Genomic DNA, 25,709 nt, shown 5'->3' with positions numbered 1-25,709 from the left:
GTCCAAGTCAAAAGAAGTATTTGGATTAGAAGTTATTATAGTAACTGACTTGCTGCACAAAAGCTACGAGGCAAAGGAGGCTGGGATTAACAGTAAATCATACCTTAAACAAAAAGGCTCTGTGACTTGATGAGATAAGATAGGGAGATTTACACATGGGAACAGCTGGGGGATCCACTGCCAGAGAAAAGCTTTTTAAAAGTGCAAGGAAGAAGGTCTGACAGCTCTTAGTCTGGGCACAGCTGATGTAAGAGGCTAATGTAGTTAGCGTTTGTGCTTTGTATTGGGATAGGGTGGGCAAGTGAGGAGAAGAGAGCTGTGGGTGGAGAGAAGAGGCTAGGAACGAACAAAAAACCAGGTCCACTGGAGTTCCTCCTTCACTCTTCCGGAAGCGGCCTGAACGACCCCACCCATCGGAACAATGCCAATCACAATATTAGCAACGCTGATGTCATGAGGACTTAAGAGGAGACCCTGGAGACCCTCTGCCCATTTAGAGGCCTGACGGAGCTAGAAGAGGAGCTGAGGAAAAACTTAGGGCACAGCCCCTGGTGTCCCAAGTCTCCAAAGAAGTGAGAGGACATGTGCTGTGCCAGCTGAAAATGGTAATTTTGTTCTCTGTGAGGAGGAGTATCCGACAGGAAGGTAATTATCTCTCTCATACATAACGACGAACCATCCAGAGACTAAAAACCCCACATGAAAGAGGCAATACTGTCTATTAGTGATTAAAATCAACCACTTAGTATTAGTAAAATAAATACTTGATAGCTATAGAAAGTTTTTTTTTAAAAAGTCTAATGGAGTTTTTATAGCTGATGCAGTTTTCTTACCTTTACAGAAAACTATAATAACCCAAATACTTACATATCCGTTGTTTAGATCTATTTACAAATATTAAAAGTGTACTACTGAGAAAAGGCTATAGTAACATGATTCACTAAGAAGTTCTTTCTAATTTATGAAATTCAGCATCTTCCATTAAATTACCTGTCCAAAGGAACCTTTGCCTATCAAGGAGTCAATTTCGTAACGATCCATCCACTTTTCTCCGTTTTTTACAATATAATCATAGTTATCATCATCATAACCATCATTGTAAACCTTCCGCTCCTTCTTATGACTAGAATCGTCTCCCTGGCCCTGCTGGTGTCTTCGCTTCTTTTTTGCATAGTAAACCTGAAATGAGAAAATAGTGTTAGCTGTGCAAAAATTACTGGGGACGGGGAGCAGTGAGGGCACCATATGTCGAGTACATACAAGACACATCTGCTATCAGTAGGAAACTGATGAATTTTTATTCTTTATAACACACACAAAAATGAAATAAATAATTTTCTATAGTTGCTACTGGAGTTACAGAATAACACTGATATGTAACAAATGAAAAATATCTACAGTAAAATTCACTTTAGAATTACATTGTTTATACATTTTTTAAATAGGAGATGTTACATGACCACGCCAAAGTCTCCCACTCAAGAAGAGTAACAGGACCTGATTCATATTTATTTTCTAAACTAAGGTATAATTTATATACAGTGAGATGGTATAGATCTTAGAGAAATGCAAATCAAAACCACAATGAGGTATCACCTCCCACCATCATCAAAATGGCCATCATCAGAAAATCTACAAACAGCAAATGCTGGAGAGGGTGTGGAGAAAAGGGAACCCTCTTGCACCGTTGGTGGGAATGTAAACTGATACAGCCACTATGGAGGACAGTATGTAGGTTCCTTAAAAAACTAAAAATAGAACTACCATATGACCCAGCAATCCCACTACTGGGCATATACCCAGAGAAAACCATAATTCAAAAAGACACATGCACCCCAATGTTCATTGCAGCACTCTTTGCAATAGCCAGGTCATGGAAGCAACCTAAATGCCCATCGACAGACAAATGGATAAAGATGACGTGGCACATATATACAATGGAATATTACTCAGCCATAAAAAGGAACGAAGTTGGGTCATTTGTAGGGACGTGGATGGACCTAGAGACTGTCACGCAGAGTGAAGAAAGTCAGAAAGAGAAAGACTAATACTGTATATTAACGCGTATTTGTGGAACCTAGAAAAATGGTACAGATGAACCAGTTTGCAGGGCAGAAACAGACACAGATGTAGAGAACAAACGTATGGACACCAAGGGGGGAAGTGGCGGCGGGTGGGGGTGGGGGTGGTGGGATGAATTGGGCTATTGGGACTGACAATGTATACACTGATGTGTATAAAATGGATGACTAATAAGAACCTGCTGTATAAAAAAATTAATTAAATCTAAAATTCAAAAAAAAGAGAGTGTATAATATGAAGGACTTTGGGGAAAATGTATATGCTGATGTAATCAACATATGCTAAACGAAATAAAGAACATTTTCATCCTCCTTATATTCGAGTTCCCTCATGCCCCCTTCTAGTCAATCCCAATTTTATATTTGATCCTAGAGCAAAAGATTTTAAAAATGAAAGTTTAAATGTATAATATATGAACTGATGTTTTGCTAATATAAAAAGGGCCTCTGAGACATGCCTAGTTCTTAAGCCTGTAATAACATATTAATGAAAAACAGCCATGTCCCTCCCCCGCCGACTAAAGGCCGTAAACCTTGTGGTTGGTCACAGATTCAGTTATTTTCCTTGTATCTGTTTTTCTCATAAAATAGTTTCTAAGACTAGTAAAAAATAACAGGTGGACTAGGCAACAGTCCAGGTAACCGGTACCTAAGTTTCAGGAAATTATAAGTTACACTGCACAGAGCAACGTCGGAAAAACTAGTTTACAAGGTGGCAAAACAGTTAGAAACAAGCTTAACAAAGCTACTGTTAACAGCTTAACAATTTATCAGATATTAACAAACGGACATTCATCAGTTGTTAACAACAATTTATCAGATATTTTCAGATGACCGAAAGCTAGTTTGGAACATCTTTTATAACATATAAATTGTATACAAAATCCAACTTAGAAATGCTCCTCATCGAGTTCACTTCAATTTTATCCTGCCACATTGCCACAATAATATAATACTGGCATTAAAACAGCATCAAACTGCTATAAAATTTATACACACATAAGAACATCTTTTTAGTTAAATGGCTCTAAAGCTGGTAGAAGGTAAGTCTTTAACGTGAAAGGATGTAAGGCCCCATTGGAAGAGGAAAGAAAGCACAGGGGGTCCACCCTCCTCCAAAAAAGCTCATTTAATAATTCATTACAGAGCTAGAGTTGGGATTAGAAGCAAGTAACAACCAAGCCAAAGGTCTAAAACACAAGAAAAATAAGTTTTGAAAGTCAAGTTGAAAGGTGAGTAATTCAAAGGGCTGTCCATGTTTTTTATCCTACTTACTTCCACCAAAAAGGCTTTCAGATATCTTACAATGAAAAAGATACAGATAAAAGAACACACATTAATTTAAAAAGAAAACTTTAAACCACATAAATATAGATAGATCAGACAGACTAGAGCAAATGCCTGTTAACTGGGCATTAAATACATCTCAGAGCTTCCTGACATCCATGGTAAAAGTAGAAACAGATATGTAAAAATTTAAGCAAAATTCTGTAACATTTTCATACTTTTATATTATCATTATTACCTTCCTTTCCCCTTAAGTTTTGGAGATGAGATTATTAAAAAATGACAACTCAGCATATATTAAATATAACTTTAAAAAGAGGGGAAGTTAGCCACAATTATCTTAACTCCTTGCAGTCCTTGTTAATATATCTTGTTTTACACAATTATAATTTTATTATCTATAAATCACTAACTTACCAGTCTTCATGATAATCATCAATACGACAATCCCTGGGAGTTAAAAATAATTTTAGTATGCTTAAATATGCTACAAAATAACTTTATTCCCTTGCTCTATTGCAAAATAGATGCTGTTATAACAAATCAATAGTCTTACCTCATTAATATGCTTATATGTTTTGATCAAGTCAACAGAAAGTTTTCTCAGGGGAGCAGTAGCTGGATCACGGAAGGTTTGGGGCATCCGCCTCTGTAACATGACAATATCAGGCATCACCTTAAATAGACAGAAAAGACTAGCACTTTAACTATACTGTACTGGTATGAATTCCCTCTTCTGTAACCTGTGTATACGTATTTAAAAAAGAAAAAAAAAAGACATCTACGTTAGAATAGTACACATGCTCTCTTGGTCATATCTCTTTCATCCGGAATCCACTGAAGACAACCACTGGAACAAATAAACCGAATTAGAAGATAATATGCCCAGTTACCAAGGCTTCAATTTTGTTCCCCAAATTCAACAAGAGGAATACAGATACACCCCTGGTCCAGGAGACATGCATGATGCTGCCCAAGAGGGCTTCTCCACCATACAGTTAGCCTAAGGAAAAACTTCTTCTAAATTATTCCTAAAGCCTGACCTGGTTCACAACAGGCAGATGAAGACTAACCCACCTTTCAGCTTCCTAACACGGGAGTTTAAGACCCAGTTGGCACCACGAAGCAAGCTGCTCATGGAGCAGAGATGGAGCTTGGTGCTGCAGAACTGCAGCTCCTAACAACCCCAGACCCTGCCCTCTGACCAGCACCTGTAAGCGAGGCTGAAATCTTCACTCACTTCTTTAACATGACTGAGTAAAACATGCCCTCCACCTTAACACATCCGACCTCACCCTCCACGTTCCCTGTGCCCCCAGCCAGCAGCACTTTTCAGCACCTGACGTACTGGTATACATTTACTCATTTACTGGTTTTAGTTTTTTCTCCTTCTCCTTCCACTACAAGGAAAACTCCATATGGGGCAGGGATTCTTTTCTTCAATGTTGTATTCCCTTTGCCTAAAACATAGCAGGCATAGTGCCTGAAACACAGTAGGTACTTAATAAGTATTTGTTGAATAAACAAGTGAAGCCATAATACCGATATCCCTACCTATGATTACACTAGGAGCTGACCACAAATAAGTTCCAGAGAACACCTTAAAGCTAATGAAACTTTCTTTTAAAAAACTCATTTCAACCATACTCCCACCCCAAAACTAACCCATGTCTCCTTCATCGTTCAATAAGCAGTCAGGGTTCAACTGTGAGCTTCCTGCTAGACGGGGGATAAAGCAGGAAACACAAACGTCCTCCAAACATAAATACGCCCAGGAATGCTGCAACTAGCACACTAATGATCCTGGATGGCTGTTCTCGCCCCACTCCTCAAGCCTCAGCAAAGGAGTTCCCAGAGGGGCTTCTTGCAACCAACAGATCCTCAAAACCAATTAATGACATCAAGGTACCTTCGGTCACTACGCTAGTCATCCTTGGGCTCCTGTCTAGCTCTCCTGCAGACATTTACACCAGCAAAACAACTGAGCCAGAAGCCCCTGATGCAGCCCCTTCCAAAGGCACCGTGGTCAGTCAATCTGAGGGGCAGAGAGACAGAAAAGACATCATACTAAGGCCTCACAGAAATGTCTGAAGTCTTGGGAAAATTAACCAAGTTAACCCACAGTAACAAAAAAAGAAGACAGAAGGGTTGTAAGGACAGAACAGAAAAGAATCCCCATCCCTGTGGTATGAAAAGATGGTGTTACCTAGTTACAGTTACCTAGCTGTACTCTCTCTCCCTCTCTTTGTTCTATGAAAGAAGTGGAAATTTGAGCCAAATTTGAGGATTATAACCTGGGAATAGTAACTCAGCTCCGAGAACTGTTCCGACCCTGCACTTTCTCTTAAACTGGTATTAACATTAGTTTCTTCTGAATCTATACTCAAACTCTAAAAAGTTGTTATCCGGATGGCAAATTCACTGAATTACTGAATTAAGTTAATAATTATTACCTCTTCCCATGATCCTCTCCTTCTTAAAGTTCCAAATAAGGTTTAAGGGAAAGAAAAACCTTCAATGATTATAACTATTTGTCTGAAAATATAGTAAGACTTAATAATATCACCTGAATTAATTTATTAAATATATAGTTTTATTTTTCTAAATATGAACAGGTACAGTTAGGTTCACAGAATATTTGGTTCTTATACCTGTCCTTGGAGACTTAATTTAATGAACAGACAATATCAGTAATAAGCATGTCAAATACTTTTATGTGAATGAATGCTATAAGCATTTAAGGTAATGAAAGAGGTTTCTCTTAATGTATTTCCTTTTTTTATTTTTTAAGACCCTGACCGTCTTCAAGCAGGTAACGTACCTGGCAAGACCATTCTTGGACTATTGGAGTGTAGCCTCACCGTGAGGTTTCACGAAACCTGAACCAGTGAAATACTTGTTTACCTTTGCCACAAGAGTTGACAGAAGGTATAACTACTGCTAGAAACAACTGAATTACTTAAGTAGTTAATAATAAAATAATAATTATAGCAGCAAATATTTGCTATACACTATGCTTTGAGTATGCAGATTTTTACTCTCTCATGTAATCCTCTCAACAATCTCATGAGAATAAGTAACGTTAAGTTCCTGTCACTATTTTACAAATGAGAAATCTGAGTCTCTGATGTAAAGTTACTTGACCAAGGTCTTAGAGCCAGTAAATAACAGAGATGAGAACTGAGGCAGTCTCCCACCTAAGCCTATGATCTGAACCACAGCACTGGGCCAGGAGCTCCCTGTTAATTTTAGGTCTCTCGTCTATCCTCTCGTTGAATCATTTTTAGGCTATTTGTTGGACAAAATAATTGAGTCATGCATAATAAACACCAATAAAATAAACATATGCATTTATTACAATTAATTATGTTCAAAACTGTAAATATGCTTTTTTAACTTGCCCACTTACAATTCCACTGGTATTTCAAACATTGGAAAAAATGTGACTAGTGCCTACATCTTTCCATGAGTAATTATGCTCGCTTAAAACACCAAAATCCCACAATCAAAAAAAAAATTAAATGTACATAGGACATGCATGAAATTGGATATGAATGTAATTTTGCCTAACAATCTTTTTCTGCACTCAATATATGAGTGTGTGCTATGGCCTTGGCATGTCACACAATATTGCTAACCTCTTCCACAATTAGCCAAGCTACCTAAAAGGCCAAATCAATTAGCTAATTCTAAATACATTACTTTTCTTATATTCTTCTGGCAACAGAAGTTACTATTTCAGGGGCATCTGTATATATAAACCAGATGAATTCCACCCACAAAAAACTGGCCTTTAGATCAGGCTGTATTTCAGTGCTTCAAATAGTGCCTTGTGCAGGCTAGGCACTCAAAATATATGGAAAGAACAAATTAATTTCGACAAACTAAACAACTCTTCCTTCACAAACTTTCATTGTGATTTCATGTTAGGCAACCAAACTTTCTGTTTTTCATTATTGTGGTGCCATAAGCACCAGTCCAGAATTAGAAAATTAACTTGTCCAAATACACACTCAGTGACAAATCTATATACTAAGACTCAAGCTAGCCCTAAGCATTTGACACTTTGTCCACTTCCAACTTCTTATGGTCACACAGTCAGGAGAACGTAACATAGCAAGCTCCCTCCTTCCCTTGCGCAGCCGGGCAGAAGTCCCACAGCGTTCAGAGGACCCAGGGGCTCCCTGAGCCACTGCAGGTAGCCAGTCCCACCACGGCCTCCACACCGCCCCCAACGCCCTTGCTGAAAAGGCAAAGTTGTTGAGCTATTCTCCTGCCACCTCAGCCTTAAGGCTCCGGGAGCCAAAAAAAAGTCACATCCCCAACGCTCCTATCTCTTGACCTTTCTGTGTGATGATGACACAGATCACAAAGCCAAAAAAAAAAAAAAAAAAGGCAGTAGTTCACACCTCCTGCTTAGAGAAGTTACAAGAGCTAAAACAATCTTTTTTTCTTGAAAAGATTCCATAGTGTTAAGTACCAGGACTTTATTTAAAAATTGTTTTCTAGTTTAATAATACCTATTCCACCCATTTTATTTATGTTTACCTCATATTTTCATATATACAGTGGAGAATGAGAAACACCATGTCCTGCCATTCTTACTATTTTGAGAGCTATTAATAAAGTTGAATAGCATATGTAACACATATCCAGAGTACATAGCTTAAGAACCATGAAAGGTACTGTGAAAACTGTTAACAGCCCAGAGAGACTCAGCATTCTGAACATCAATCATACTTTTCTACATTTGCTTTTACTTCATTTATCTTTTGAACAAAACTGTATTTAAACTCACATGAAACACACACAAGAAAGATTAACTACCAGAAATAAAACGTTATCTCCTTTCAATTTACTTGTACAATAAACCTTACGTAAAAGGCACTGGATAGGATGATTATGGAAACTGAATAATGAAATTACAGAAGTTTAGAGCTAGAGAGTACTCTTCTGGAGGGTCTAGTCTAAGGTCTCAATCTTACATTCAAGGAACAGAGAGAAGGGTCCATGTGACCTGACTCAAGTCACACACCAGATCATGAGTCAAGACCTGGAGCCCATGTCTTATGACTGGCAGACCACGCCACATCAGTGCACAGTTTCAGTGCTTCACACTTCAGTTATAAGTAAGCTTTTAATCTGACTGCCTTATTAAGGTTCCAAAATTTCTGGAGTTTGGCAGAAGTATCTGGCTGAATACTATTACTTAAAAGACAGTCTTTTTACATCATATGAATCTTTTAAAATATTTTACAGCTTACAATGGAAATACTAAGTAACTTATCTTTTATTTGAAAATAACCCTCAAATAAGATGTTAGCTGTATCTAAAAATAGGTACTTTGTTAACTAAATTACCTACGACAATAATACAAACATAAAATAACTTGAGAGGACTGGATTTTTTTCCCTAGCCCTCCTTAGATGCCAGGTGTTACAACTGAAAAAGCACTGTATCTAAGAAGAAAGAAGCCTGGGCTGGGCCCCAGAGTCTACTGCCTACATACTTAGAGAAGTCACAAATGGGAGCTCAATCCCTTCAGCTGTAAAAACAGACTAAAAACAGACACCCTACCTGATAGGCTGCTTTTGAACAAGCGGGAAAATGAATCCAAACATACTTTGTTTCTTAAAAGTACAGTGCAAAGACTGTGCTATTACTACTTTTTGGATGTCCAGAGAATTTTCTTCTGGTACACAATTAAACACTTTCCAATTCTGACCAACTGCTCCAATTCTCAAACATACAACTTCTCCATTTACTGCATAAAACAAATTCTTATGTCCTGTCATAATTTATCTTACTATTTAACTGTGAATGTTATTCACATGCTATATAATTTTATAAATGTAAAGTCAGTTCAACTATTCACAAGATCTTATTATAACATATACAAGGGTGTCCTCAAATAATGATGTTACTTAACTGTAGCCAACAGCTCATTAAAACCAGGTATTACTGAATTAGAGAAAACACATTTCCTTCAAATAATCCAGTATAAGAAATACTTTGAAATTTTCTGTTTTTGTTCATATTGAAAGACCTAAACAGTGACAAACCAAATTCCTGAATACATGGAAAAACAGCCATTTTCAGCACTCATCACACACAGTCTCAGTGGAGAAAGAAACTTTACCACAACTATAGCTAGTAAAAAAAAAAAAAAAACTCCCGAAATCAAAAATCAACATGGTGGACGCAGTTAAATTCAGGAAGATATTAAAAATACACACATACACACATGCATATGTGTATGTACATCAAGAGATTTCAGCATTTATTCACTTTACACTATCCGTCTTACGGAAAACTGCTGAATCTCCAGTCTGAATATTAGAATGAGCAGCATGATTGATTTACATTTTTTTCTTTTTAATTTTAAGGAGTTTCATATTTATTTTTATAAATGTGTACTAAAGTAGTTTATAACAGTGTAGAATCACCTCTTTAAGTTTCCTATAATGGAATCCGACTTGTTTTCCTATAACTTATATTTTTCTACTTAACCGCCTTCCCATAAAAATAAGGTTTAAGTTCTTTTATTTTAACTAATATTCTTTAGAAGTAACTTTTCCCCCATCGCAGAATGAGAGAATGTGGTTATGTTTATAAGTGTTTTTCTAATTAAAGTGAAATACATAGAAAAAACCAAAAAAACCAACAAACTCTTAAACGCAAACTCCTTAATATCATATTCCGTCAACCCGGAATCCCATGTGACATGTAAACTGAAAACCATTAAGGCATTCTGCCTATTTACTACTTTACCATTTTAATGAATAAATTACCATCCCAACAAATCATTTCTGATATGTCATAAACTTACCTGGTTAGTTAGAGGCTGCTGAATCTGGTCAGAATAAGATAAGGCAGAAACCTGTTGGTCACTTATGTTTGGCTGGCGACGGTCACTGTACTGATGTGAATGGGGCATCTGTCCAGCCATCTGAAGGCCAGCAGCATGGAATGAAAATGACGGTGCAAGCCGAACAGATGAAGGTTTGCATGCTGAAGTCTCTCCTCCTACGAGAAGATAATAAGTGAGGTTTATAGGATGCATTCATATCCCAATGTTTGTATCTTTTGACTTATCTGATAGTTCTTTAAATAAGGACTTTAGGATGTTCAATAATATTAAAAACCTTTAAAACTGCAAACACGGGTATGACACTCAACACAACTGTTGTACAATAAACAGTATAAAATATAATAGTGATTTAAATGAATATCTACAAGTCTGTTTTAAGAGAAAATCTTAAGTAAATCTTTTTGTAAAGCAATGGAAACAACCTTTCATACTTATTTTTACATGAGATTTGCATCAATTGAGAACCACAAGTTGCAAAAGTAATCTCTGAATTCCTGTAAAGGGCCTGTTCAGTGGATCAGCTCTTCAAAAATCAATTCAAAGGAAAACTGCCAAGATGCCGCTTTGTCAGGTGTATGGCAATCAACAGCCCTAGCATCCCCCAAACCAGGTGAAAAATGTGTCCTAATGGTGCTCACCACTGACACAGGTAATTAAAAGTTGAGCGCACAATACATGGAAACAAATTCACAGGCTGTATTCCTCTGGACTCTTCTGACACAGTCCTAAGAGAGCCTAGACCAGGCAAGCTTGCCACAAAAACAAACAATCAATTATTATCCCACAGGAAGGCTGGGACCATGGTCATGATTTTCATAGTAGAAATGGAAAATTAACATTTTGGTCCTAAAAGTATTTGGTAGCTAGCTAATAAAAGTTAATTTTTCTTTAGGAAAAGAAAAAGGCTTTTCTTCTTACATTCAACCAAATCTGCAAATTTGCAATCACAGACTAAAGCCAGAAAACAAAGCACAAAACCCTGGTCAACCAACACTGGCCCAGAATACATGTGCCCGTCTTCCTGAGTAAACCAGCAAACTCTCACCACACAACACACTACACTGTTCAGCACGAGAGTAATTTTTCTAAAGTCAGCTTGTTTTGAAACACACAACGGCGCTGGCCCCAAAGTGAAGACCACAGATTCCTAGCCAGGCTGCTGTAGTTTGAAATTTCAGCTTCACGCTTACCAGCTGTGTGGCCTTGCACACCTAATTTCCTGATAATGATAATAATATCTACCTCAAACAGCTGTGGTGAAGGTTAAGTGCTTTAATACATGTAAAGTTCTCAGAACGGCTCCGGCAATTAGTAGATGGCTTAATATCAACTGCAATTACTGCACGGTACAGTAGATGGGGAAGGAAGATGGGGCGAGTACCCTTCTTCTGGAGCATACAATCTCTACCTGAATGTTGCACAGATTCTGCACACTAAAGAGAACAAAGCTCAATTCCCCCCCAAAAATATAAGTTCCACTTCTATATCCTACACAGCAAACGCCACTACGCCACTGTCTTCTACCCAGTCAACCAGAATCAAAGCTCTGAGAGTCACGTTCGAGTTCGTTTCCTCCACAGACGGCCTTGTGCAAATGGAAGCCCAATCTCACTGATTCTACTTCCCATAGAACGCTCAGTCTCCTCTTTTCATTTCCATAACCCCATGCCTCACTTAGATGGCTAAAATAGATTCCTAACAGATCTCTCTCTCTTTACTTTGCCCATGTGCAACTCCGCATTTCTTCAATAAGATGGCTAGAGTGACCTTTCTAAGGCGCAAATCTCAAGTCTTCACCCCCTACTTAGCGTTGTTTTTAGACCTTAGCTTCTATCTCCCTCCATTACAGCGTGCAGTCCTTACTGACCCAGAGTATATGATTCATAAATATCTGCTGGATAAGTACAATGTTCCTACGATGATAGATGGGATAACTTCTCTAAACATTTCATTATTCATAATTTAAAAATACATTCAGTTAATCCAATTCCATAGAGCGACTTTGTTCAGTGAAAAAAAAATGTATCCTAAGGAAATAATAAATGATGTGCACAAAAATAGTAAGGGAAGAATGTTTATTTTGGTATTGTTTACAACAGCAAAAAATTGGAAACCTGTCAAATAACTGTGTGTGTGTGTGTGTGTGAAATCTGCATGTTAAAAACACAAAAGACTGGGAAGGAATATAAATATAAATGTATATGAAAAGAATTGGGGTCCTTGATCTATAAATAACTTTTATAAATAAATAGTAAAAAGACTAAGGCTCTGAATGGCAAACGACTTAACCATTCTGGGTCCTAGTTTCCCTACCTATAGCAGAGGTATTATTACACTAACCCTGTTCCTTTCGGATTGTTATAAAGTTTAAACGAGATACCACAAGTTGACATGCAGAATAGAACCTGGTACATAACATGCACTTTTTAAAAAATACAAGCTTCTGTTTCTATCATCAATGTCATTATTACATATTGTGTTTAAACTTATTTGTTATAATACATAGAAAAAAGTCATTAGTATATAGCTTAATTATCATCAATTGAACCTGTGGGACAAGAAAAATAAAACTTGCCATCATTCCAGAAACCCCGCACCACTACTCTACGACGCCTCCCGATCAATACCTAACTCCCTCATCCCTAAAAGTCACTAGTATCTTGACCTCCAAAAACAGATTCGTTTTAACTTTATATAAATGAATTTGTTTGCTTAATGTTAGGCTTATGAGCTGTAGCTTGTTCATCATCATTACTTTATCCACCCTACTTTTGATTGACATGGGATTATTTCCAGTTCAGAGCTATTACGCATACTGCCACTAGGAAGATTCTTAAGTGATTTTCAGTATATACAGAGATGCTGTTCTGTTGGTTTTTTTCCAGTTTTTTGTTTAATCAACCTATTTCTTCCCTAGTAGTTTATGAAAATTCCCTGTGCTCCATTCCTTCGCTGACACTTGGAACCATCAGTATTTCTAATTTCAGCCACTGCAGTAGGTGTGTACTCCACTGTGATTTTAATGTGTATTTTCCTCGTGACTATGAGCATCTTTTCATTTATCAGCCACTTGGGTATCCACTTAGGTGAAATGCCCATTCAGACTGTTTTTCAATTTTTCTATCAACAGTCTTTTTCTTACAAATATCTAAAGCCAAAAACAATTAGATTTTTTAACATATTTTGGATATAAGCCCCTTATTGGTTATAGATGGTTTACACTGTTACTCTCTTAATGGTATTTCTTAAATTAACTAATTTATTTTATTTATTTTTTGGCTGTGTTGGGTCTTTGTTGCTGTGCACGGGCTTTCTCTAGTTGCAGCAAGCGGGGGCTACTCTTCATTGCGGTGCATGGGCTTCTCATTGCGGTGGCTCCTCTTGTTGCAGAGCATGGGCTTCAGCAGTTGTGGCTCACGGGCTCAGTAGTTGTGGCTCGTGGGCTTAGTTGCTCTGCAGCATGTGGGATCTTCCCGGACCAGGGCTCAAACCCATGTCCTCTGCATTGGCAGGTGGATTCTTAACCACTGCACCACCAGGGAAGTCCCTTAATGGTATTTTTTGATGAACACAATCTCTTAATGTTACCAACTTTTGGTTTAAAATTAGTACTTTTGGTGTCTCTGTTTAAGAAATCTTTCCTTTATACCAAAGTCATGAAGAAATTCTATGTTATCTTCCAGAAGTTGGGTTTTACCATTCACATCTAAAGATGGGCAGTGCTCTTGGATCTGATTTGTGTTTCCGATAGCAATCAAGTTTCATTTCCCCCCAAAATAGACATCCAGTTAACCCAGAACCAATTATTAAAAGGAAAGTTTCCCCAATGCCCTGTAATGTCAACTTTATCAAAAATCACATACTCATACATACTTGGATCTGTTTTCGGATTCTTTATTCTCTTATGCTGGATAAAGACTTACCTAGATTTCTTACATCTTTGTGTAAGAACCAAATATTGTCTAAATTATGAGAGCTTCAGAAAAGCTCTCATGAAAAGCTCTCATGTAGTAAAGAATTTTTTTCTTCTACAAGAATGTTTTGGCTATTCTTAGCCCTCTTTGTGTCTATGTTTTAGAATTAGCTCATCAAATTCACCAAGACAAACGCATGCTGGGATTTTGGTTGAAACTGCATTGTCTGGAACAGCGCTGTCCAACAGAAAGTTCTGCAATGATGGATTTATCTGCACTGTCTAGTAAGTAGCTACTAGCACAACCAGGCACTTGAACAGTCTTCTTTTTCCCCCTTCCCAATCTTTATTCTTCACTTTGCCTTATTCTACTTGCTGCCACCTTCAGTACAGCGGTGATTAGAGGAGGAGGTACAGGTTCTGCTGTCTCACACCCAATCTCAGAAGGAAAGCTTTCTGTGTTTCTCCAGTATTGTGGTTGCTCTAGGTATATAACTGATAACCACTCCCAGGTTAACGAAGTTCCCTTCTAGCCCCAGTGTGCTAAAACCTTTTTCTCATGAACTGATGCTGAATTTTATTAAATGCTTTTTCTGAACTCCACTGAAATGACATGCGTTTTCTTATTTATTTAGTTAATGTGGTGAAATACACTGATTGGTCTATGAATGTTAAATCAACTGCGGCATTCCTGGAATACAATTTGGTCATGATTATCCGTTTGTAGTAAATTCACTGGTGACATCATCTGGATGTGCAGCTTTCCTTGTGGGTAGGTTTTTCAATTAAATTTCTTAACTATGACTATTCAGATTTTACATTTTCTGGTGCGTCTATTTTGGTAGGCTATATGTTTCCAATACTATGTTTACTTTGTCTAAATTTCAAATGCATCGTTATCAACTTCCTCATAATACCCTCTCTTATAAGCTTTTCGATCAATGTAGACATAACTGTAGTGACAGCCCCTTCACCCAAGATTGGTTAAAAAGTCCTTCTCTTTTCTTCTTTGTGATCAGTCTAATCAAAGGTTTATTAATTTTATTAAGTATTCCTCTTTTACTTGTATTTTCTATTTCTGTACTTATCTTACTCCATCGGTTAGCCAGAGAGGTATATTAAAAATCTCCCATTTAGGTCATGTACTGCATTACATAAATTGAAAGTTTTTATACCTTCCTGATGAATAAGACCTTTTATCATTAAAAACTGCCCCTGTTTGTTTCCAATAATGCTTTTCACCTTGTCTGACATTAGCATGACTACACCAAGCCTACCTCTTAATCTTCGCATGGTATGTCTTTTGTTCATCCTTTTACTTTCAACCTTTGTTTCCTTATATTTTAGGTTTGTTTCTTGTTAAACAGTATGTAGTTGGGTTTAATTCATGTATGAACACTAATAACCTTTCTATACTTATTCCAACTGTTTTATGTTCCTTTCTTACCTTCTGCTGGATTAAACTTTATATGCCCTCCTTGCACGCAGATTATTTTTTTTAAGTTATCTTATACATTACAATATGGATTATATATCCTTGACTCACCAAAATCTAATTACTCCTTTAATTTGTATACTATTGTTGACTTGCGTATGTACACATACACACACACACACACACCACAAACACACAATCACAAGACAGTGACTAATCATCCAGCACCAGTAGAATCAGACTCAAGAATACATTTTGGGTGACGGATCAATAACTTTTTGATATCCAGACAGCCATGAAAGAAATACAATGAACTGGATAGCTGCTGCTTGATTATTACTGTTACAACTATCCTCCTAAAATACTTGTTTCATTTTCTGAATCTAGATCTAGTCAATTACATGCACTAAATTCAACAAGCACTCACTGAGGGGTAACTAAGGCATTGTTTTGTGGGGGTGACAATGCCACCCAAGATCTGTAACAGTGAGTCTCAAACTTTAACGTGCTTACAAATTGCCTTTGAATCTTGTTAAAACTGCAGACTGACTCAGTAGATCTAGAGTAGGGCTTGAGAGTCTAACAAGCCACCAAATGATGCCAATGCTGCTTTGAATAACATAAAAAAATTTAACTGCTCATCTTAAGAAAGCTACCTTCCAACTAATGCAAGTAGCACAGAGTCCAAAAACAGGCTATATTCTGACTACACAATACACCGTAAGGCTTTTCCCCCCACATTTTGGGGTTTGTAGGTTGTTTTTCTTTTAAAGACTAAAACACATTCCCATCCTAAGAGTGGTATGGTAGGTGACAAAGAATCTGATTTTCCTTTAAAATTTGCTGCAGGTAATCTAAATGTGGGTCAACAAGAAACAACTATGTTTTTCACTTGTGGGATGTTTTTTGGCTGCACTGGGTCTTCACTGCTGAGCGTGGGCTTTCTCTAGTTGCGGCGAGCGGGGGCTACTCTTTGTCGCGGTGCACAGGCTTCTCATTGCGGTGGCTTCTTTTGTTGCGGAGAACGGGGTCTAGGCGCGTGAGCTTCAGTAGTCCAGACACAGAGGCTCAGTAGTTGTGGCGCATGGGCTTAGTTGCTCCGTGGCCTGTAGGATCTTCCAGGACCAGGGCTCGAACCTGTGTCCCCTGCATCGGCAGGCAGATTCTTAACCACTGCGCCACCAGGGAAATCCCTGTGGGATTTTTTTTTTAAAGCTATTTACAATACCATCTGTTTACTATAAAATCTATTATAATCACTTAGTAACACTACCAGTTACTTAGCGAAGTGAAAGGAAGATTAAGCTTCTAGCACTAAGGCCTGGTGTATAGGTGGTGTCTGCCACATGCTCACTGCCTCCTTTCTTAGCTCAACTGCTGCGTGTGAAATCCAGAAAGAGACTCAAGTTTAGTTTCCTCCCACAATGCCAGAAAGTATTTAAGGTATTCACTCATTCATTCCTCTCCTATAATAAGACTCCAAGAAGACAAACTAATATGGGAATTTCTTGTCAACTTGATTTTATAATTAAGCAAATCACCATGGTTTTTATTCTTTCTAAAGTTTCCATCTTCCTTTTTTTTTTTTTTTTTTTTTGCAGTACAAGGGCCTCATGCCGTTGTGGCCTCTCCCATTGCGGAGCACAGGCTCCGGACGCGCTGGCTCAGCAGCCACGGCTCATGGGCCCAGCCGCTCCGCGGCATGTGGGATCTTCCCGGACCAGGGCACGAACCCGTGTCCCCTGCATCGGCAGGCAGACTCTCAACCACTGCGCCACCAGGGAAGCTCCCATCTTCCTTTTTAAATCTGAATGTTAATGAGGAAACAGACTCAGTTCATCCTATAACAGAGACGATGATAAAGAATTAGGCTGAACTATATGAAATTGCTGATATTAGACCTCCTTTGGCCTACAAAACAGCAATTACATATGGTTTAACCTGTATCTGCCATATTATATATAACCCTTATTCAACTAAATTAAAAATATTTTAGCCCAAGAATGTATCATAAATACATGTTGCAATAGCAGATATTTTAATTTAATGATAAACTTATAAAACTTAATTCAAAATTATTTTTTTTAAATATCTTTATTGGAGTATAATTGCTTTACAATGGTGTGTTAGTTTCTGCTTCAAAATCATTTCTTGGAGTTCAACTCCAATGTAATATTTTAAATTGCTGCCAAATAGTATAAAAGGCAAGTTGGAGAAGAGAAAAGGATGCATGTAAGGTCCTGTCTTCATTTTTTATATCCTTCTGAACTCTATGGATCTTTTAAACCATAAGCATATCTTCATAAATTTTAAAAGTTCATAAAAATGTTGGTAAATAGTTTACTTAAAAATGAAGCAGCGGGCTTCCTTGGTGGCGCAGTGGTTGAGAATCTGCCTGCCAATGCAGGGGACACGGGTTCGAGCACTGGTCTGGGAAGATCCCACATGCCGCGGAGCAACTGGGCCCGTGAGCCACTACTACTGAGCCTGCGTGTCTGGAGCCTGCGCTCTGCAACGAGAGGCTGCGACAGTGAGAGGCCCACGCACCGCAATGAAGAGTGGTCCCCGCTTGCTGCAACTGGAGAAAGCCCTCGCGCAGAAACGAAGACCCAACACAGCCAAAAATAACTAAATAATAAATAAATGAATAAATTTTTTAAAATGAAGCAGCTTCCTCACTATGTTCTAAACTTTAACAACTAGAGACCATAACACTAGTAGAGATTAGCATTGATTCTAGAGAGAAACATTCCATGAACAGATCTCAGAGACTGAGAGACGGCAAGACAGAGGCAGAAGTAGACACAGAGGAAATACCAAACAGAAAAGCCTGGGAGAAGACCCTGAGTGAAAATAACAATCATTTATCTCTGATATAAGACCCACATGTAGCGTCACTTGTAACTAACTTGAATTTTTTTTTTATTAATATACTGATAGGAGACCATCCTTGTGACAGTATTAATCCACATTAGATTTTAAAGAGACAGAACAATATTAAAGAACAAAGAAAAATGAGAATAATTCAAGTTAATTAAAACTAAGACATTCAAATGCAGAAACTTTTACGAAGCCAAGTTTCTGAGACAGAATCCCCTAAGAAATGACAGAAAGGCAACCAAGCTTAAGTGGGAAGAAACCTCCAAGGTCCCTAGCAACAATATATACCCATAGCAAAAGAGAAGAAAAACGTTAAAGGAGTAGCCAGTTGCACTTTTAATGATGGCTGGCAAGAAAAATACAAATTAAGAGGGTAACTGAATGGAAGTCCACGAGTAAGATATCATTAGTACTAAGAACAGTGCCTGGGACGTGGCCTGCATTCAATAAATACTTGTTCGGTGAAAGAATGAACTGAATCCATCAGGAATATTTAGAAGGTGAAGAAATGGTTCAAAAAGGGAGGGAGAAAGCTGAAGGGGGTAAGGATGAAAGAAGTATTTTTAAAATGCCACAGTGGTTAAGAATCCGCCTGCCAATGCAGGGGACATGGGTTTGAGCCCTGGTCCGGGAAGATCCCACATGCCGCGGAGCGGCTATGCCCGTGCGCCACAACTACTGAGCCTGCGCTCTAGAGCCCGCGTGCCGCAACTACTGAAGCCCGTGCACCTACAGCCTGTGCTCTGTAACAAGAGAAGCCACCACAGTGAGAAGCCCGCACACCACAACGAAGAGTAGCCCCCGCTCGCTGCAACTAGAGAAAGCCCGCACGCAGCAACAAAGACTCAACACAGCCATAAATAAAAATATAAATATATAAATAAATAAATAAAATCGGGGCTCATGAGCCAGAAGTAAAGAACAGTCTAATCACAGCACAGGCTACATCTATTGCTGACAGTCAATTTCTCTTACTCACTTTTATATCCCAAGCACATGACAGTGCCTGCCTCCACAGGTGTTAAATAAATATACATTAAGGTGAAACTATGTTATGATTCTATAAATTATCTAATTTTAAAAACAAATGAACTGATTTCTTATTACCCTCTAGTTAGTGGCCAATATGTATCACCACAGAATGCATGTGTACATGTGTACACACACACACACACACACACACACACACACACACACACACTTTAACCTAATAGCCAAAACAGCATATTCAATTGTCTACAAACAGGATGAAGTTGCTCATATAAGACCTAAACAAATGCTCGGTTTATCAATATGAGATGTTAAGTAAATCTGTGCATTAAATTGTTAAAAGTAACAATGGTATAGGAATAAAAATATTTCTCTTTAAAGCCTATAACATCAGACTTCCACTTCTGACCATTTTAGAGCACCTGGTACCGAACTACCTCACTCACAACAAACCACTACGAAGCTAGTCAAAACAGATGAAATGACTGTTTTCAGACACTGGACAACAGGCCGCACAGAACAGCTTCTTCGTGTGCCTAGTGATCACCGAGAGAAGGGAAACAAACTCGGTGAGCCCCATAGCCACCCTGGCTTTCCATCTGGAGACAATTTCCAGAGTGCAGTGCAGGGAGGGGCCCAGACAGAACACAGGGGTCTTACTGAACTGAGGAGACAGAGATGAGAGTTCGAGGCTGCTGAGCTAGCTGGAGTCTGTGGGGCAGGCAGTAGAAATAAGCGAGTTGCGCAGAGAAGGAGCTCCATCCATCTGTACCCGGGGATGCCCTTGACCGTGTGGCCCAATACTAAGCTGCATAACCGTCAGGTGAAGGTCCGCGAGGCCACGCAAAGAGCAACAGCAGGGAGCTGAAAGCTGAACAACTACTAGAACTCGCCCCGGACTGGGAGACAGTTAAGTGTTCTAATCACTTAGGGTGGAGAAACCGCGACAAACATCACAGACATTCAACAGAGACCCCAGAAAATCCACACTTTAGGAGGAAAGCTATACTGGCCCTATAAAAGGCAGCCTTCCACTTGTAACAGAGACTGAAACAAACCTCAAAGGATCAAGATGACCAACAAGTAAGCTAACAGCCCACCAGGACAGAATTCAACACTTCTTAAAAGGAGGGCAACAAAACCCAGTTGCTCAACAGCCTAGCATTCTTAACGCCCATATCCAGTCAAAAATCACTAGGCACACAAAGAAGCAGGAAAAGGAGATCTGTATTCAGGAAGAAAATACCTCATTAATAGACCCAGAAATGACAGAAATAGTGAAATGAGCAGACAAAAAATAGATTAGAAATCTTTTAAAATATAAAGGAAATTACGGACAAAATAAAAGAACAAACAGCAAATCTTAACAGATAAATGGAAAACATAAATAGGAACCAAAAAGAAATTCTAGAAATGAAAAATAATTGAAGTGAAAAATTCACTAAATGGACTAAATAGGAGACTAGACACTGTGGAAGGGGGGGAAAAATCAGCCAATTTAAAAACAAAGAAACAGGGCTTCCCTGGTGGTGCAGTGGTTAAGAATCCACCTGCCAATGCAGGGGACACGGGTTCGAGCCCTGGTCCGGGAAGATCCCACATGCCGCGGAGCAACTAAGCCGGTACGCCACAACTGCTGAGCCTGCGCTCTAGAGCCCGCGAGCCACAACTACAGAGCTCGTGTGCCACAACTACTGAAGCCCACATGCCTAGAGTACAAGACACTATAACTTAAGGATGCATGTGGTAAGCCCTCAAGCAACCACTGAGAAAGACTGGATGGATGGATGGATGGATGGACAGATGGACGGATTATCCTCAACTAGATCACAGAAAATCTTAATTAACCCTAAGTAAGACAGTAAACGGTCCTTTACCCTTTCAGTTACTAACGGCAAACCAAATTCTTATAGCTGAAGTAAAATGTCAAGCACTTATTTTTAATAATAGCATCTGGAACACAAAAAGGATTAAAATAATCACTCAAGAGACAGCTGCCAGACTCTATAATTATTATACTGTACATAGTATATATAATACATAATATGGGTAAATTTATATTTCTCTCAATATTCTAAAATTATAAAATATGTTTAAATAGAAAAAAATAAATAAAACAGATAATACTACCTGGTTATTTTATGGGTTATCAGCAGCTATGAAAAAATTCCAAGTGGAAAAAAAGAAATCCCTTTTTTCTTATACTGTCCATTAAATTAAAATGTTTAATCAGTCATAAGCCCATCTAAATAAAAAATTTCCCCCTTTAGTAGGAAACAAGGTGCCAAGCAGCCTTTGAGCCCTTAATTTTTAGGAATGGGGGGGTGGGGCTGAAACAAAAGACAAGTAAACATACACAATTTCCGTAGAGAAATTTTAGAAGCGAGATTAAACCTTTCAAGGGATCAATTCCAACCACTTGAAGAAAATGAAGATCAGTGATTTTCTTCCTTGGCCTGGTAGCTACTTAGTGACTGATATGGATGAGAAGCCAGTCCACCTCCCAGTGCAATAATGTTACTGAAACGGACACTCCCCCTGCCCTCCTCCAGCTTTGTACACTACTGAATCCCTAGGACTTAGAACAGTGCTCAACATTCAGTAGACATGCTGTAACTGCTGCCTAACCAATCACTGTACAGTACAGAACGAGCACAGACATTTACAAATTTATAAATATGAATCTGCCATTAGGAGAAGATTTAGAAATGCCAACACAAAAGATTACTATGTTACAATAAATCAAGCATACAAGCTGCTGAATTTTAGGTATGATTAACTGGTAACTGATTGTAAATGACTTCAACAAAACTTTTCTAAAACTTAAAACTAAAATTTTACTGGAAAAATTACATGCTAAAGAAAGCAACACACTTAACACAGCAACCAAAATAATGGCCACTTGAACAAAATGTTCACAAACACGCTTTTGAGGCAAATTAAGTTTGAGGGAAATACGATTAAAAAAACGGTTTATCTTCATGATGGTAGCTGCATGATCCTTGTTGGCTCATAACTGTTTCAAAGTTGTATAGCCTCTAACCCATCCACCCAACCCTACTCCAGTCCTTTTGGGAAACAAAAAGCAAACTTGTTTCTGATGGTTTAATTTTAGATGCTGTTTCACCGGACAGCCCTGCAGAGGGACAGAAAAAAGATGCCTTCTGAACGAGCAAAATCCAGCTCTCAACACAAGGGAACAGCAATGAGACAACAGCTGCTGCAGCAGCCTTTTCCGGCAATATCAGTGTCTCAGTACAGAAACAGTGTCACCTATAAATATAGGACCTAATTTACATAAATTTCTTTCTAGCCATAGTATGAGAATAACATGATTTATTCAACAGGTAACTAATCAGGCTAAAGGAGACCAAGATTCGAAAAAAAGAAAAAAATCTACTACCACTGTGAGAATAAAAGTATTTTCAAGAATCTAGAAGATCTACACAGGACAGTGCTGGTTGCTCTACCAGGCATCCAGGTTAATAACAAAGAAAATGAGCAAATAACTGGGGTCCTGACTAGAATGCTTGTATAAATGCTAAACGCTTGTTTAACTGAAGGATTCACATGTTCACTGCAGTCATCTGGCCTTCAGTAAGTTTAACTTTCATAAATAAATAACGATACCGAAAGTATTACAAAAATGATGTAAGTCATTCAAACTGACAAACTATACTGGTTAAAATCAAGAAACAATTCTTTCAAGCAAGCTAAGGAACTATCATCATTCAATTAGACGGTAAGCCAGATCTGAGAGTCTAGCGTGCCTTTCAACGAGAAGGGACGACAGTGATCATGTAGCTCAAGGCTATCAGACAGCTGTCCCTCATACTAGTATTTGTCAGATGACACATACCCTTATTTATGGTTTAGCAAATACAATCACCTGAGACAGGGTTAGCGGTAGTTGACAACGCATGAAACAGTTAAAGTCAGCCTAACCAGCAGTAACGTGACATGTGCATTCAATGAACGCCACTTCCTATTTTCAGTCGGAAGATGGGGGTTTTCATTCACCTCCTCTCAGGTCAGAGTCATCTGTGGGACAGTTAAGGAAAAGCACTGGAACCATCCAGATGGGATAACTGTAGATCTCAAGCTGCTCATAACCACCTTTGTGAAGCTCTGCTTTCCGTATCTCAGATTCCTCTGTAACAGGCAAATTTAGCATATTCATTTACAAAACAGGTAAAATGAGAAATACACCAGGAAAGTTCAAGCTTGCTACATAGAAATACACTGAACTAGGATTTAAGACTTCCTCTCGCTTGCTGTAACACCTGCATAAATGCAGCATGGTAACAAATAAGTCAGTTTCCTCATACATGAAATGAGATGGTTCATCATCTTGTCCAGTCACATAAACACAAAGTATTCCTTCCTTTGTAAAATGCCATGGATTTGAAATGTTACACAGATCATTGCCAGAGGAAAGGAAAGGTTGTGCTCAAAAGTCTCTGTTTAGAGCTTAAACGACACATTTTAATAAATGGTGGTTAGATTCTAATTTATTTCCTTTTTAAAAAAATCTATACAAAAACATAGTAAAATACTATTTATCTAAAAAAAACTTTAAATGTTTTATATATACATATATATACACACACATAAAGTATATACACGTATATACATACACACACACATAATGTATGAATATGTTCATACATATAAAACCTGAATTACCCAAAGATGCTCCCTCCCCAACCCCATTCCAGGATTTTTCTTCAGATCTCTTGAACCACGACTTTGCTAGGGCCCATAAACACTACAGTTGCCTTCCAGAAACCTGGAAGTACAAAAGGAAGAGAAACCACATATTACAACACAACTAAAAGCTAAAATATTATGAAGCTATTAAAAAGCTGAACACTGCCTGCTTAGCTGCCTTCCCCTCCAGGAAGAAGAATCAGAACACAGAGAGAGGCCGCTAGGAATACAACACAGGCGGAAATGTCACCTACCACAGGCTGCCATCACTTCAGCTATGCCACAACCATGCCACTTTAACAAGTGTCTGGAGATGCTACTAAGTTTCAGGCACATAAAGTTTCTTTGGAAAGAAAGTTGCCCCATACGTTCCCTCATCTTTGCCTCTGCCTTCTCCCAAAGCAGGCACAGCAACAGCAGCTGAGAAAGAAAAAAACACTTTTAAAACTCTCTCCTTCTCTGATCCCAGGTGGAAAAGAGGAGAACATACACATAACTCCTCTCCTCACTCTTTTTTCGTTCTAGCTAGACAGCTGTTAAACATACAAGATATTTTTAAATCTAGTTAAGTGCTTAGTTGGGTACCTATATTGAATTGCAGCATAACACTTAAAATTATCCAATGAGGCAATCATTTGGCTTTGTGATTCCAATTAGAACACTGTATATATACAGGGATTTTCCATTACAAAATGCCCCAAAGGCAAGATATTTATCTGACCAGAGACACTTTAAAAGTTAAGTACTGAGCAAACTGTTAACTGTTCACAGAGGTTATAAAATGTAATAATATTTTTAAAAGGAACACTTCATTAAAACTATATTTATGTAGCAAATAAATACATCATTTTAGAGCTCATCATTAGTTTTCCGTCTTCCATTTCTACTGTGCAAAAGTGTTTAAAATCTGCATCTGAGTTCCATGCCAAATGAAAACAGTCTGGAAAATGTTACTGTCCAAAGTGTTATACAATATCCTTAAATATATAAAGCTCTCTAACGATACAATTAAAAACACTAAGATCTGCCCCCACACCCCAAAAAAAGGCAAAAGATGCAATTCTCACAAACCAATAATAAGCATATGGGAAAACTTCCAAACCCACTGGAAGTCAAAAAGTAAGTCGACAGGTAAATAACAATGAGATTTCATTATTTACCTCTCAAACAAGCACATTTTTCTAAACCAAAGAGAATACCCTCAGTAGTAATAGTAAGAATAAAGCAGGTTTGTATGACCCTTTACCAGAATGCTCTGTCAATAGTTTTTCACAACTAAAGAAAAAGTAATAAAAGTAAAAAATAGTAACAACATTCATTAAACCCTTCTTCCATGCCAAGTTTGGTTCCAGTATGCCTCATATCCACAAAAGCTCCAAGAATTAGGTGGCATCATTACAGCATCTGTTACACTTTACATAGAAAGAAACTGAAGTCCAGCAGCTGCACAGGGGCCCTAAATGTGGTGGCCCCATGCTCATGGCTGGTCAGTGGTAACACAACCCAGGCTCTGCACAGTCCACTCTCCTCACCAGGGGACGC

The 25,709-nt window shown here is 38.3% G+C and overlaps 1 protein-coding gene across 4 annotated transcripts in view; it reads right to left on the bottom strand.

Annotated features, from left to right (window-relative positions):
• Positions 1-25,709, bottom strand: part of DYRK1A (dual specificity tyrosine phosphorylation regulated kinase 1A) — a 93,800-nt gene that overhangs the window by 30,985 nt on the left and 37,106 nt on the right. For 2 of the 4 annotated variants that reach the window (XM_065876014.1, XM_065876016.1), the window contains exons 1-3: positions 10,198-10,398; positions 3,925-4,044; positions 991-1,179 (exon numbers count right to left, since the gene is read on the bottom strand). In XM_065876014.1, coding sequence (XP_065732086.1) covers positions 991-1,179; positions 3,925-4,044; positions 10,198-10,317 — 429 coding nt within the window. In that variant the 5' untranslated portion in view covers positions 10,318-10,398. Of the gene's footprint in view, positions 1-990; positions 1,180-3,924; positions 4,045-10,197; positions 10,399-25,709 lie in introns of those variants that run through there. The other 2 variants (XM_065876012.1, XM_065876015.1) reach the window with 2 other exon arrangements.

Source organism: Phocoena phocoena, chromosome 4, assembly GCF_963924675.1.
Source record: "Phocoena phocoena chromosome 4, mPhoPho1.1, whole genome shotgun sequence".
NCBI lineage: Eukaryota > Metazoa > Chordata > Mammalia > Artiodactyla > Phocoenidae > Phocoena > Phocoena phocoena.
The sequence above is the reverse complement of the archived record's forward strand: the minus strand, read 5'-3'. Positions and strand labels throughout refer to the sequence as shown.